At 40.2% G+C, this 16,729-nt stretch overlaps 1 protein-coding gene across 1 annotated transcript in view; it reads right to left on the bottom strand.

Moving 5' to 3' along the window:
* Window positions 1–6,847, bottom strand: part of mboat2a (membrane bound O-acyltransferase domain containing 2a) — a 43,814-nt gene extending 36,967 nt beyond the window's left edge. The window contains exon 1 of the mRNA XM_044375195.1: window positions 6,321–6,847. Within this exon, the coding sequence (XP_044231130.1) occupies window positions 6,321–6,569 (249 nt within the window). The 5' untranslated portion in view covers window positions 6,570–6,847. The remainder of the gene's footprint in view (window positions 1–6,320) is intronic.
* Between the last annotated feature and the right edge of the window lie 9,882 nt (window positions 6,848–16,729).

Here is a 16,729-nt window from a genome sequence, read left to right as displayed (position 1 = left end):
CTTCATCGAAAGGACAAAGACCTGCAGAAGATTGAGGAAGGACTATTTTCTCCACATCTACAGGAACATAAAACAGGCCTCATATGACATCTGATTGATGACTTAGTTTAATGGCGTGCAACACAATGACTGTATTTATTGCTGGTGGGAAATGAACCCACACCCATGGCAGTCATCCTCATGCTTTAACCCTAACAAGATGAGGCAAGAGCATGGTAAACATGAATCCCCTGAGGAAGCAGATTCACCACTTCAAAGAAGAGCAAAGTTATCTACTCCGATATTATGCAATGAACTTTAATCAGATCAATAAAGACTATTTATCTTCATCCCAAATAACGCATTACACAACGCTATTGTATTTGTGCTGGGTAAACAAGTAGACTGGCATTCTGACAATATTGACTCTTCCCTCTTGGCCAGTTCTTCCACTTCTGTGGATTACATTTTACACTCACAACAAACAAGCACCATTAAACACATGACTATAAAAATCTACAAAACCTTTTTGAAGAGCTGCCCGTTCTTGTTACCATTGCTGTGTCGCTCGTTGTCAACTGCACAGTTATGTTAACAACACGGCCAAGTCTTTCCATATTCCCCAAGAGGAATCACACATGCTTGTGTTGATTGTGCACCATAATGATGGCAGCAGCCAGCAGCACTCCATTAGAGAGAGCCGAGGGGAAAGAAAATCAATTGGAAGGATAAGACTCCCCAGAGGGCGGCCAATTAAAGACAAAAGGGGAGGTAGGGAAACTCTGACAGGACTCAAGGGCTTTAAAGTAAGACCAGCGGTCCCAAGCCTGTGAGCTTTGGGTACACTTTATGGAGTCAGCAGCAGGGGACCTTAGAGGGAAGCCAAGTTGAGATTCTTCAGGCAGAGCTACCCAAAACCCTACCAGCACTTCAAAAATCCACTCAGGGAAGGAAACGTTAACCTTAAGGATAATGAGATTAACCTGCTGATTGATGTAGAGGGATCAAGAGATATAGGAATAACCAACTTTTGACTGCTTTCAAACTTCACTTAAACTCATTTTAACCAAGGCATTCATTGAATTATAGTGTTAGACGTACATCCCTGATAGCAGAGTACTGTCAGTGGACAAAAGGAAAAGCTAAGAGTCGAACTCTCTGCGCTGTGTAGGCACAGAGGCCTACAGTACAATAGCCTGGTGGAAAATGCAGCAACAACAACAAAAGGCGGCTTGTTATCGTGATTAAAGACGTGGCCGTGGACTGTGACAAACTGCAATCCAATATGTCACATAAACAGACGACTGATTGTACAGCTGGGCAGTGGGCCTTTTATGGCACACAGTAGCGCCCACCGTCTGTTGTACGCTGTGAGCTGCCACCTGTAAGGCTGCGCTCAAGATCAGAAAAACATCAGACATTGTTGGTACATTAAAATGATTGATGAGCTACAAAGAGAGTGTGTCGACTGCTTAATTTCTCAGTAAAAGCATTCAAATTCTGCAATTAAGATTAAGACAAGAAAGAGCAATGCATCAGCCACCGCATATCATTTCTCAGTATCCAGGGAAAGAAAAGTATTTGTCTAATATAGTCAGTTTAATCTGCTGACAACATCTCCATTCACTCTCTTCCCGTCCTGTTTCTACGGCCACTGCTGACACTAAAAACATTCCACCATTTAAGATCTGTGCTGATCAAAATACTAAATATTCACCAAACAAGAAAGACATTTTAAGGTTAAAACCATCATGAATGTCAGCTCATCACGTGTAGACTGTCTACCAAACGCGACACAGTGCAGGTGGAAAAGGACATCCTGCAGACCTGCACAGGTGACAACAGGAGTGACGTCAACATGATGAACGCAAGCCTCATTAACTCATGTTTGTTACCTCACCAAAACAAAAAGATACATTTTAAGTTTCTAAGAGCATTTATCATCACTCCTTTAGTTTTAGCCTACATGAAGATACAAGACAGAGAAGAGCTGCACAAATAAACAGCAAGTTGTGAAGGTTTATTGTGTGAAGGAGCCAACGGAGGGATCCATCAGGAGCCCAGCTGTTGCATATTGAAACAGCTGCAGCTGTGTGAGGTCTTCACAGCTGATGCTACGACCACAGCAAGTTACTCAAGTCCCGTCTTAGAGGAAATAATTGTTTCAAGGTCAACTAAAGGAAAACAAAACTTAAGATGTTCCAGGCGGGTAAAGCCGAGTGGGTCAAACTTTAACCAGGCCTCAAACCTTAGTTTGGGCCGTTAGTACATGAAGTAACCAAGTTTCTGGCACTGAGTTTCTAGCTACCCACTAGATTGCACCCGATCAGGTTTACCACCGACCCTGAAGGTTCTAGCTAATCTGTCTATCTAGAAAACTAAATAATTGTGCGATGTGTCATATCAAATACTAAAGTCTCAAGGCGTTGAGATGGAGCATCTGCAGTTCAAAAGGAGCAGCGCGAGCCTCTGATCTGAAAGAGCAAAACTCGTGTTTGAACGTGTGTTTTTCGGCCAAAGAAATTAGCTGCTTGCTCACAGAAATGGCAGCTTGGAAAGAGGCCTGTAATTTCAGTGGATCACAGAAGTCTAAAGCAGAGGTTGAACAAGTGGATGTGTAAGCTACACAGGGTGGTAAGGTCAGATGAGATGCAGTAAAATGTCAAGGAGTTTCTTGATGAACCCTGAGTAAGAGCAGCACTTCATGCCTTTTCCCTTCACCCCACAAAGTTTATGACAAACCCATGAAGACAGCTAAGTACAACTAATAATTGTGAGCGTATCATTCATATCAGAACCCCTGAACCAGAGTGGGTGATCGTTATGTTTGTGTGGGTGCAGGAAAAAAAAATGCAGTGAGAAGCCTTATTTGAAGTAGTAAAATAATGTTACAAAGAGGGGACATGCTGAGTGTGTGTGTGAGAGAGATAAAGAAAGGCAGAGAAGAAGAAGAAGAAGAAGAAAAAGAAGAAGAGATGAAGAAGCATACTGTCAGTTCAGATTTCACAGCTCCAATTATAGCTCTGACACAGGCCAGTGCAAAGGCCTGTCTCCCCCATGGGATACCGTACATACAGTCCTGACAACATACAGTCCGGTGAGGGGCACACGCAGACACACTATAACAGCTTTATAAAAATGAGTGTCAATGTCTTCAGGCTACACAGATCATACAGCATCTGAGTGACTGTATTGATTTCCGTGCTGCTGGCACAATAGGGCACCCAGCTGACAGGAAGCTAACAAACCACATTGTCACAAGAGTGACACCTGTCCAACAACGTAGTTAAACCCCATCATTTTATGCTCAATTTGTACAACACCATCCTCTTTTACTCAATCAAATAGCATAAGGAGTTAAAACCAGAGGCACACAACTCAAGTCAATACATTTCAATGAACAAAGTGGCTGGCTTCTCATTTCCTGCATTCACTTCCTCTTGACTACATTTCTATGGCACAAAGGTATACAGCAAGGAAACAATCAAGACATGAGGTAATTTGTAGAGTTTAAAGTGCTATCATTATTATAGTATATGACATGTCAAATATTGCAGGTTACAAGGCTACCAGGTCAAAACATTTGCTCTTACAGCCATCATGTAGAGTTAATAAGTGATACGCTCTACACAAGCTGAGCAGCCAGATCAATACACAAGTTTAACCTCACATATTCTTTGTATTTCCCTCTAGAGAGTACATTTAACAATTACAAAATACAGTGTCATCATTATTAGAATAATTCTATAAACACTGCTTACTTATTACAAATATTTATTGTAACAACAACACAAATACAAAGCAGAAGGCATCTGTGGGGAGTCGTTAATGTGTCCTCATTGCTCGTCTTGTTAGAGCCAAAATACGAAGGCAAATGAACTCCCTTCCAAGTTCAGAGAATATTTGTTTTTAATAATGCAGAACAGATCCTTTAACAAGTGAGTTCCCGCCATGCAACATTCCTGGCAGACGTTGGATCGCTTCAGGACGGAGAGACATAATGAGACGTTCTAGTCTGCACATGCAGGTGGGACGGAGGATGAAAGATAGTCAGATAGGTGTGTTGCGTAGCGTGAGCCTCGAGAAAGATAAGGAGTTAGAGGCTTGCCACACGGCTATGGGACCCCCTAAAAACAAGATGATACTTCTCAAGGGGTTAATTCTGATATAATAAATTTTCAGACTTTGTACAAAGACTTTGTTTTTTCCCCCTATACTATTTCAAAAATACAAACTTTCACTTGAATCACAGCTGAGGAAACACACTTCATTCCTCTCGTACACACCTACAAACTCAGGTGCGTATAATAAGGTCCAATAGGAAGAGTAGAGTGAGTCATGGGCTTGAGGCTTACGTAGCGTTTGGCAGTAGGAGGAAATAGACTCATCTGCATGTAACCCCACGCTGATAAGGAAAGAGAGACGATAAAAACAAGCGATTCTGCTGTTGATGGCGACGGGGCGAAAATGCACATGAAAGCTATGCCAGCAAAGGAAGAAAGAAGGATAGAGTATGTTTTTTGAAGAGCTTTTGTGCTTTGTAACAGACTGATGGTATCAATTGGCAAAGGACATGATAGCGCTTCCCTGGTGCTCCCATTCAACTTTAAACCATCAATAAAGTTTAATTTGAGATCATGATTCACTTTAGATAGTTGCTCTGAGCTAACACGCTCACAATATCATTTATGGCAAGTATAATTTATCATGTTCACATGTTAGTTTAGCGTTTTAGCTTAGTTAATATCATTATGCAAGTATTTTGGCATAAACACAAGTATTACAGTATTACAGCACTAGTACAGTATTAGTAGTACAAATTAAAACTTTGACCTGATGATAGCACAATAGGAGCATTTAAGAGATCACCAAACTGAATACATGGACATCTGTGCCAATTTTCATGGCCATCCATCTGATTGTTGTTGAAATATTTCACTAAAAAACAAAAACGTCAACCTGCTGGTGCAGCTAAAAGGAAAAGTCAGGAGATCACCAAAGTCAGGAGGATTCATCCGTTGGGGACAGCGAATGTCATCACAGTCTACACAGAAGTTGTTGAGATATTTAAGTCAGGAAACATCGGTACACCCACTAATAGACACTGACGTGTTAAAAACGGTGAAATCACAGTGTAGTTGAAGGAAACCACTGTGGTTAACATGGGATATTTCTAACTTTCCTCGGGAAAGCCACAGCAGCATTACCACAGACTAATCATGATCAACAGTTGAGACGACCAAGAAAAGAAAGAGAAGCAAACTGGTTTTTCATCGGGGGTGTTTTAGTCTCCAGAGAAGACTGAGCCACTGAGGTGTGTTTAAGTAGGTGTGGTGCCTGTGTGAATATGGAAATGTATGTTTACAATACAAACATTTTCACACATGAATCCCACATCAGTAAACTATCACTAACTAAGCAATAAATCCAGGTGGACCACACCTACTAGTAACCCAAACTACCAGCCGTGTTTGACAGTGTGGGAAGACTGACAGAGAAGCTGTCATGCTTACTCTAATTACATGAGCAGTGATGAGAAAAAGTAATCCATGAACACTATGAGATACTTGTTCTTCGCATTCATTTTGACCATTTTGGGGGCTTACAAGGTGTGTACAAGTATACACGCCCATAAAATGTGATTTTACCTGAAATATGGTCATTGCTTCATAACAGTGTACCGATTGACACAGGGTGGGAATTACCAAAGACTACTGAGGGACTTTCCAAGTGTAACTCTCAATTCAAAATGTGGTTTCATCTCAAATAGATTAAAACAAAGATTCTCAACATTTTCCACCTTGAGAAACCATTTTACAACCACATTTTTTTCTTACATAACACTGCATTGTGTTGTCTTTTACCTTAAGAGTGAGAAAACTGTGGAAACATATCAGAATAATCACTGGGGCCTTAACTAATACTCTGCTGGGGCTAATTTCAAGTGAAATGAAATTTAACTAGTGCGTCCAGATTATCCTGGTGATCCGACGTAAAGCAGATCAAAGGATCTTTGAGGGTCCTCTGACCCCAGTTTGGGCACCAATGGATTGAGCTCTGAGCATATCAGACAAGAGGAGACAAAAGGCATTAGCTATGGTGTAGCTTGACAGGGACTAGCTTAGCTGATGAGGAGGGGGTAGTGAAACACAAACTGGAATTTTGTGCGCCCGTTTCCACATAAACCAGCTAACGTTTGAGAAGAATAGCGTTGCGCATCATCCCGCTCTGCTAACGTTACGTCCACATATGCTAGCTAACCACGATAGATACGCTGTTTAAACATATATTTCAACTCAGACGGTTGATGAGTCAATATTTATTCCCATCCAAAAACGTACCTGGTCGAGGGGGAGATTGATAATTTCGCTGATTGGCTGCAACAGAGTGGATCCAGTGCATGATGCAGTCGTTTGGGTAGCCATGCTTGGTTGCTTGATGTCCGTAAATCCTTTCTCTCCTTTCTCTCCCTTCCTCCGGTTCACTTCACTCCCCTCGGCTGCTGCTGCGATGATAAATACGCTGCTGCTGCCGCCGCTGCCGCTGCTGTTGTTGCGACGGGCTGGACAGTTGTCATCCACAGCACACATCCAACGAAGATTACCGAGACGCGGCGAGATTTTCCTTGCTCACCACTTCCTCTTTCGTCAGAGGCCCGTTTAGGAACACGACGTTTCCGAGTACCGCACATATGGTGTTTTTCCCTTGTAGTAGGTGTATTTATATTTTAATTTGCTTAAATGAATACAGTTTCTGGTGTTAGCAGACTGACAAAAACGTTGAGATATGCCAAATTTCACGTTTTAAGAGGTTTAGAAAGAACTTAACGGGCGCTTCTGTTGTGAGCTTGCGCATGTTAATTTTGTGACTCAGCGTCGTGGTTGCTGGTAGTGACGGCAGCTGTTGAAAAAACAAACAGAACAGCCTTTAGTTTTATTACTATACATTAACCGTTTACGGAATTTAAATTGTGTTCAGCAAAACGCATTCACCTCTCGTAACGGTTGGTGGGAAACAAACCGTCGCCTATAAATTGGCAGTGCAGCTATAACCTATCTTGGGATTCTTTGCCCATATTCAACCAATTAACCTGTATAATAATGTCAAATTCCTTATGAGACGTTAGCTGCTTTGCCACACACACACACACACACACACACACACACACACACACACACACACACACACACACACACACACACACGAAAAGTTTCAGGAAGACGAAGTAAGACAAAAGGGACCAGAATATTGTATTAAACATTCAATTTCAGGCTTTTAAAAGGTAAAAGGATACCTAGGTGTTCTATTCGTGTTTTCAACAGCTGCCATCACTATGACAACCACGGACGCATTCGGCTGAGAGTCACCAGTTAACACGGTCACTCGTTAAAGCGAAACAATGGTTTTTGTCATGATGAATGAAGCTGTACGAACCTGTTAGCTAACCTCTTCTTTGCTTACTCACTCATCCAGATTCGAGTATAAGTATGCTACCCGTGTAATGAGACAACAGTTACTATTATGCCAGAGTATGGAGTGAACTATCTTGATGGCAGAGTATCTTTGACGACAATAAAAAATGGTGATAGTGTGGGTGGAGAGATGGCCGGCCCAGCCCTCCGTAATAACTATCAATTTTGACCTATCATGTGGAGAAAGTGAAAAATCCATCAGCCAATCCCAGTTTAGGAAACTGAAGGGCGGGGGGGCGGAGGGGGGGGTCTTTGATTAACAGTCTTCAGGGCAAACAGGATTTGAACTGGGCACTGTTGCATGTGGTCCCCACCCACTCCCACATTTATAGCAATCCTCACATGAAGGAGGAAAAATGTGACGTAAGGGGGGGGGGGGGTATTTGGCAGAGTTCAGTCGAGGCAACGACTACAAAGAGGCCAGTGATGGTCCTCCAAAGTGCCTGAATGGTCAGTGAACTATCTGCACTGCTCTTTTTAGCTGCATAAAAAAGAGATCACCAGCAATTTGTTAACGGTGACCACACTCACATAATTTTCAGCATGCTGTACCATGTGGGAATAGTAGGCCATATAGAGCAGAGTCAAATATACCAACTAAAGATGTATGTGATATAGATTTCATGCTATAGCTGATTGTGTAGATTATAAATCACTACATGCTGCTGAATATACATTATGCTGGCAGTTTGGCTGTGCTGCAAAGACAAAAATAGCAAAAGAACGAATATGGGGCAGGAAGTTATCCTTCCCTGCACAATGGAGTTGCAATGAGGGGAATGCATCTAAAAGTGAAAGGCAGTGGTGGAATGGATCATTTTCAAATGTACAATTTGAGGTAATTGCACTTTATACTTGCACTCCACTACAGTTCAAAGGGATATATAGTATTTTTTTACTCCTCTACACTGATTTCACAGCTATAGTTACTTTTCAGATCAATATTTTTTCACATAAAACATATGATCAGTTTGTTATATATGCATTGTCATAGATTAGACTAATTAACAGTATAAGGCGTTAAAATTAGCTCTGCCTTGTAACAAAAATTGAGGTTAAATTTGGTTCAACGAATCAGTATTAATATTAAAATTATATATATATATACACATGTATGATGAATATGACGCTCTAAATTGGGTTATTTTGCATAATGAGTACTTTTACATTTTGATACTTTAAGTACATTTTGCTGACAATACTTATGTACTTTTACTTAAGAAGATTTTGAATGCAGGACTTTTACTTGTAATTGGGTATTTTTTCATTGTGGTGTTGCTACTTTTACTTAAATAAAAGATCTTAGTAACTTCTTCCCCCACTGGTGAATGTTAAGAGTGAATTTAAATAACCTCGATAACACGCAGCTACAAAAGAATTTAAATATGTTCACATGTCTCGATAGCATATGAAAATGACATCATTTCAAAGATAGGGTAAAGTGAGCACTGCTGTTTGTTTATGGAAATTAAACTATTGTGAGCATTCAAATAACTTCTAGTTACCTGAATTATTATGCAATACCTCTGTGGCAGCATTTTATTATTCACTGCCTATCAGCACCATCTAGAGGTTATTGCCAGTTATACCTAGAACCCTAGTTAGATGGCATTTAGTAAATAAATAAAACGATAAATATACTGTGAAGAAAATTTTTATATGATAATGGATTCAAAACCAGGGATATACAATGAATAATTTAATATAGTATGTACAGTAAGATTTGTAAGTTTAAAATGTTAATATAATACTTTTTTTTTTTTTTTTTTACAATAAGCTCTACTTTATTCTGAATTTGTCATCATACTTTTTAACTAATGTTTTTTTTTCCCCTCACTGAAATAATCTAGTTATGTTTTGTTTGAATGAAGTTTTATTTGCATCTATTCACTGTTGTCAGCAGAGGGCAGCACTCACAAAACAATTGCAGCTCAACTGACTGTGATCTTCCATTGGTGTTCATTCACAGGGTTCATGCAATATAATAAACTATTTAAATTGTTCAAACGTGTATAAAACAATAAAATGGGATGTTAATAATAAGAGGTTTATGAAGTATGACAGAGAATTACATCATGTACTGTGTTGCTGCTGAATCATCATCATTATCTTGTTATCAGAGTGGGAATCGCCATTGATAAGAGCTAAAAAATGTAGAGGGATTGGTCTTGGTGACACTGGTACAAGACAGTTTTCACAGGGAAGATTTTGATGCAAATGCATGCAAACACACTTTTTAAAAAATGACACATGAAATAGAAGGTAGATGCATATCACATATAGCAGCAGAGCATATAAAACTTCGTGGCTCTGTAACTTCGACCTCTTATCTGCTTACTATTGCTTTTAATAAGAAGCATCACCTCAGTGTTCAGGATACAAAATGAAACACATCCAGCACAGCACTGATCACATCAACCATAGTTACACTGAATTAGATAAAGAGTGCCAAATTTCCACGTCAGCAAATACAGGCCGACACAGTTCAACACAGTTATTTTATCTGTTGGTAGATGCTGCCCACACTGTAAATTATCTGTACACGCCTAACATCCAATGAATGTAGACTTTCAGGTGCCTCGCTGAACAAGCTCCACTTATCACATCAGAGCTCTTCTCATTTCTGAGCAAAGAGTGAAGAAGAGGAAAAAATGAAGGAAGCCCCATCACATAATAAAGCAGGTAGATTAAGAAACCGGAAAGTGATTCTTTCACAACCTTATCTGATGTACAGTATGTGCCACTGATTTACATTAAAGTACACAACCTTGCCTGCTTAATTGAAGTCAAAATGAAATCTAACTGTAAATTTAAATGCATTTATTAACAATTTCATAAGATGTGTACTACTACAAGACAGGTATTTGCTAATTTGTATGCTGTGTTAAGATGGATGATACACCAGTATTTTGTTATTCATGTAACCTCAGTTATAGAAATGTGTCAGTTGTTGTTGACTAGGAGAAAGGCTCCTAATGAAAAGACACGTCGGGTTGGTTTGAGAGCATCCAAGCTGTTTTCTGCAGAGAGACAGTGATAGCATGGCCAGCTTTAGTGGACATATCTTGGCCTTGTTTGGTGTTGTTTTTCTTCTTTTATTTGTTGAGCTGTTTTTGTATTTGTGTTTGTGAAGCAAAGCCTTTTTTATATATGAGTCTGATACAAATATTGGAATCTCAGACAGTCACAGTGCATCAATAACTGTAACCCAGCCAACCCGCTCTGGCAGAGCGTACAATAAACCTCCACTTGCTGAAGCACAAGTATTATTTTTGTCATCATTTTTGCGTATCATTTCTCATGAAGCACACCTTTTTTGTTTCTTGCTGTTTCATACATGTTCAGTGCTTGCAGCCCCAGTGTTACTTGAACCTGTGATTGTGCATCACATCAACGCTTCACTTTAATTACAATTTTTTGTTTGTTTTGAAGAGTTTGTGTCAAAACCTGCTTATTTTTTCAGTTTTTTCTGAATTTGATTTTGAACCCCAGTCACTCTGAGCGCATGTGGAAGAGTGACTCAGCACATGCTGCATTGTGTGTGTGTGTGTGTGTGTGTCTTCATCAGAGGGAACAGCGTATTAAATTATTTAACAATCACTGGTGTATCCTAGAGATTTTCAAAACTGCACATCATACTGAATGCAGAGATTCCATCAAATGTTAAAGAAAAGCTGGCTGAGCAAAAATCAGTTTTCCCAACACACTATTGGCCAAAACAACTTCCATAACAACAGAGCACAAAAGTGCAGTTATTATAGTAACTAATTATGTCTTGAAAATAATGAATTTTCCATAAATAGACAAAACATTTCACTCATTTGAAAACATGTGAGATTATATGACATACAGTAAATGTTATTACTATTGTAGGTTATTTATTTATGCCAAGCACCTCCAGAAGTCACTTCTCTCCTCCTTGATGGACTACACACTCCTGAAACACTCACCATGCTTCTCTTGTACTACAGCTCTTATATAATCACCATTAATCATTCATAACTACACGAAAAGAGAGACAGAGAGAGAGACAGAGAGACATAAAGACATGCAGGCAGGCAGACAGCTAGACCTACACAGATTCATTGCATTCATGTCACTCCACTCAACCCCGTTTTTTGTTCTTCCTCAATGATATCTCATTAAAACTCACAATCATGAGGGGAGACACAGTTCGTCAAGTTGGCATCGTCATGGCAACCCCATCCCCTTCCTCACCGCCTCTCTCTCGCGGGCCGACGTTCCACCTAAAAGAGTGCAATTTTCAAGGAGAGAAAAGAGACGGTGAGAAAGCGGAGAGAGAGAGAGACTAAAGCCTCAACTAATCTATTTAAAAGGCTGCAGCAGGGAATGTGAATGGCGGATGAGTTAATGGAGGTTCCCACTCATTCATAATGAAGGCCAGGCAGCTCACAAGTGTACACATTTGTGATCATCTTTGCATTCAGTCTTCTTTTTCTTTTACTTTCCAAAAATACTTCCTATCATTTGTGACTGATGTTTATTTACAAGCCGTTTGGCTGATCTGTATTGTGGTAACAAAGTCCATAAGCTCCTTTTATAGTCAATACTTGGTGTTTTGCACTCAGGCTGGCTCCTCCAGGGACATGCAGCCTTTCTCTTTACAGATCAGACAGGAAGTGTCTTTGTGTTTGGGGGTCAGGCCAGAGTTCTCCCTTCGGACCCCACTGGATGAGACTTCTTGAAATAGAACAGGTCCTCAGAGATGGACATGTGCTGTTTGTTTACTGCCACAATCCTCTCTGTCTGAAGATCATGTTATGACTCTTGTTGCTCTGGTCGTCCCCCCCCCCCTCCGCCTCCCTTTCCATCTTCGCCTGCAGACACAGAAAGCTTACTTAGCAAGCAGAGTGTTGGCCATTTTAATGGTTTTGCAATCCCGGTGGGATTTCTCTGCAAGCACATTATCATCATCCCTCAAAAATAGTGTAGCAGTGCAGTGAGATGTTGCTTAAGAACGGGGCCATATTTCCCAATCAATAAACAGTCTTACCCAATCAATAAGCTCTTACTCACAGACAAATCCCAGCTTTGGGACACTGGGAATATTGGAGATCCTGGATGTAAAAGTTAAAACATCCTGAATGACTAAGTGTGGCGTAATATCCAAAAACTAAGAAATATACTTATGTTACTCTACATTAATAATAAATGATGCAGAGAGAGTCCCTCGATATCAGCGCTGGGCCAGAGTGTCCTGCTTATGTTAGAGGAGAGTAGAGTAGAGTAGAGGAGAGTAGAGGAGAGGAGAGGAGTGGAGAGGAGAGTAGAGGAGAATAGAAGAGAGGAGAGGAGAGGAGTTAGTAACACCCAAAATCAGTTACATGCTATGATCTATCCCCAGCTAGACTGCTGAGTGCAGAAACACACGCCCATCCTTTTCCCCACATCAACAATGCATTTGGAAAGAAGCATGGAGTCAAATCTGTAACCACCATCTATTTCAGCGGCAGAAACATGAGCCCTTTCAGCTCATTGTTTCAATTTCTACATGCCCACATTTGGCTGAAGGGTGGGGCAATCGTTCTTTTTTTTTTCTCACTTCAGTCTGATCTTATGTGAACAAACGTCTCTCTCCCACTCTCTTCTTTCTGTTTTCCTGCTTTATTCTCTATTTTACCACCTTTGCATCCATTTCAGTAAAAGGAGACAACAAATATGCTTATCCTTGTTGAGGTGCTGTAAGAAAAAAATATGTTCTAAGCTCACAAAGGTGTCAGGTGCCCCAAAAGAGGGAGAGCAAAGAAATTTTGATCTAAGCTTAATTCCATTCAGTTATTCCTGCCTTTTGTCCTTTTTTTTCAATGGTGTCTAGTGATGAATGCACATCTTTAGATTATAAAATCATACACAATTGGAGAATAATTTCCTTATTTTTGGCTGGTCCTTGAGATGAGATTGAGATGATATTCACTCCATGGCCAGCACACTGAAGTTCGACAGTGCTGCACAAACCAATGCAGCAGCATGCAAAGTGGACACACAATAGAGGCTGCAGGGGAGGGGAAGAGCGGGAGTGTAACTGGGAGAGAGTGTAGAAGAATTTAAGGAGGCCTGACAGTTTTCTCACATTCACTCATTATGTATCAAGATTTTAACCTTAAAAATGGAGTTCATCAGAGCTATTAAAAACACTTTATGAACATTTTGAACTGATTTGTCTCCCTTCTTTTAAATTAAACAGCTCTGGTGTTCATTCCAATAAGGTGAACAGATTAAGATGAATAACAGGTAGAGGCTTTTCTTTGAAGTCACCATTCACAGTAAAATCAATAGAGCAAAGAGGCAGTGAGTTACCATAGAGATTTGGCTGATGTCAGTCGCTTAATCTTTGGGCTAACCTGATCAAATAAATGAAGTGATCTATCATGGATATGTTTTAATAACCAAATTGTGGTAGATGTAATATGTCCCCATTGGCATCAGTATCGATCTGACATAGAAAACATGACAAGCTTCCATTTTTCCAGTCTCAGAGTTTTCACTTGCCGCTGTTTACCTCAGGACTGTATTTCCATGATTAGCCTTTCCATATGGCTAAAATTCTATCTTGTCAGGGAGATGGATGAAGATGATGGATGTGAAGACTCTGTTCTGCGCGCCGTCTGTCTGAACCGTTCATAGTGGGAGGGACGGACACAATCATTGAGTTACATGGACTGAACTCGCTGCCCCTCCATTAGCATTCCCAAGAGGATACTGACAGATTCGCTCCACGTACCACACTTGCTCCACTTTCTTCTTTTCCTGCGGCTCACCATACAGCAGCTCCTCTTTCTGTTTGAACTTTACCAGACAGTTCAAGCGATCTGAGAATTGGGATACAAGATTGTCACGTTAATCGTCTAATTGAGGCAATACAGAGCAAAATACAAACACCCTTGAGGTAGACTTTCATCCCCTGCTATCTGCCACCATTATCCTATTGCTCTAGATCTTAATACAGCTATAGTTCAAATGCCTGAGAGGCTTTCAATTCATCTGTTGTGGTGTTGGAACAGATGCAAGGCAGCCTGGGAATTTGCACCATGACTGTAGTGGCTCGGGGGAGTTCGCAGGACTGTCAATGAGCCTGATTTGGATTCATGGTGCTGCACAGATGCTGATTCAGTCAGAGCAATATATTCTGGTTAAATGTTTACCCTGAGTTAAATTAAATTAGTGTGGATGAGCACAGAGTTAGCACAAGACAGTTTCCCCAAGTGGTGATCACATTTCTGTCCACTTCTGTCACATCTCAGATCAATTGGATACAGGAAAATACTATAAAATGAGGTGTTATACAGTTGTGTGTATGCGTTTATACAGTAAGGAGCAAATATATATCGATATACTGAGTGTGTTTTCAATGTGACTTTCCTTAGAAGAGGTCAAGAGTGATTGTCTTCTCACAAAGCTTATCACATTTTATCCTCCGTTTGTACCTACAGTGCATAAACTGTTTCATGGGAACCACTAAACCTGCACTGAAATGAAGATGAGAAATGAATACTTAACGGTGGACATTAAAACAGATGACACTGTGATAAAGGAGATGTTTTGTACTGTCAGCACACATCCGACTGTCTGAACTGACCTTGTGACGTTTAAACAGGAGATCCTGTGCAGTAGGCTGTGCATTGCTTTGCATTTTTTAGTCTGTATTGCTTGAAAGGTATAGAAAGAGTTTACCCAGCTGTACATTCATAACACAGAGGCACAGGGATTAAACAGTTAAGACTTCAGTGGTCATAATGGCTTGTGTGTGTGTGTTTGTATTTTTGTTCTGTGCTTTAACAATTCATTTCCTGTGGTTTACATCACTTGGGGACCAGAGGAGATGATCAGCAACATACACAAAGAGAGTATTCATTGGCACTGACCTTTTCTTAGTTCATGAGCCGGTGAGAGCTCACTGGACATGCCCTCGTCTTCATACTGTCTCAGGGGACACTGAATAAAATGGGAATCTCTACTCTGGAACGAAATAACAATGGAACTGTTTTTGCTGCAGTATGCAGGACAAAAATCCTGCCGAGTGGAGATTTTTCTGCGAGGGCACAAAGTGGAAGTGAAACACTTGATTAAGCATCTCGAGTTATGGTAACTAGGAAACTAAGGGAGGATGGGGCAGGTTGACATGCAGCCTGTCAGGGTATAATGAAGTACAGGGACACTGGATATGCTCAGGCTCAGGGGGGCAAATCCTAAGAGGAGCCATAATTACTGTAAAAGCCACTTGCTCCTAATGATGATAGTGAAGCAGCTGCAAACCCCCAGCTCTTTGAGATCATCGCTCAGATAGGTGTGTGTGTGTGTGTGTGTGTGTGTGTGTGTGCGTGGTGGGGGCTGGCTAAAAATGTCATGCAATTATTTTACCGAACATCACTTCTTGGGTGTCCTTCAGGATAGCAAGGTGAAATGAAAATCATGAGCCAGACCATTCCTCTGCCTGGAGTGAGCGGGCACGCTTTGGTGACTGCAGCACTCAGAGTTAGGGAAGGTTTGTAAAAACTCCTCATCCATAGCTGATGGTTCTGTTAGTTTTTACCATGAAAATCTTAATAATTCAAATTATTTAAATATCACATTACCTTATCTATTTGCCATTAAGTAAAGGAAGATTAACACAATTAATCATACGTTGCAACGTGCAGGTCATACATTACAGTCATAGGACAGGAGAATTTTTAATCTCCACCAGCTAATTAAATATCCATTGTTGATTGAACAATGTGTAATTGCATCTGACCTTTGACCCTATTGACATTGTCACCTGGCTTTAAGATAACATATGTCTCTGTCAGTACAACAGACAGGACAGAATATTGCAAAGATCCAACATTGGGTATTGATCACATTATGTCATGCCTCAGATTTACTCTCCTTTTAATTTTGAGATCATTGCATGACTGAAATATCTAAACACAGGGCTGAAATAGGGTTTAAAGTAATATCCCAATCAGTTACATGCACTGCACACTTGCCTTGCCAAAAAAATAGCTCCATGTGGTAGTAAACTGAGTTCCGTATGAGTACTGCACTGTTATTTTCTACTTCGTATCAATCAATCAATCAAACTTTATTCATATAGCACTTTTCCTACAAGTTAGTGCAATTGAAAGTGTTTCACAGATGACTGACAAGCCAATAATAAGACAGTAAAACAATTTGAGACTAATGTGAAAAATAAAAATTATGAAAATAAAATAAAATAGATTTAAAACCTATATTAATAATAGAGTGAAATTCAAATTTGATTTTAAAAATAGATAAAA

The sequence above is a fragment of the Thunnus albacares genome, chromosome 15 (assembly GCF_914725855.1).
Source record: "Thunnus albacares chromosome 15, fThuAlb1.1, whole genome shotgun sequence".
Classification (NCBI taxonomy): Eukaryota; Metazoa; Chordata; class Actinopteri; order Scombriformes; family Scombridae; genus Thunnus; species Thunnus albacares.
This window is presented reverse-complemented; position numbering and strand designations above follow the sequence as displayed.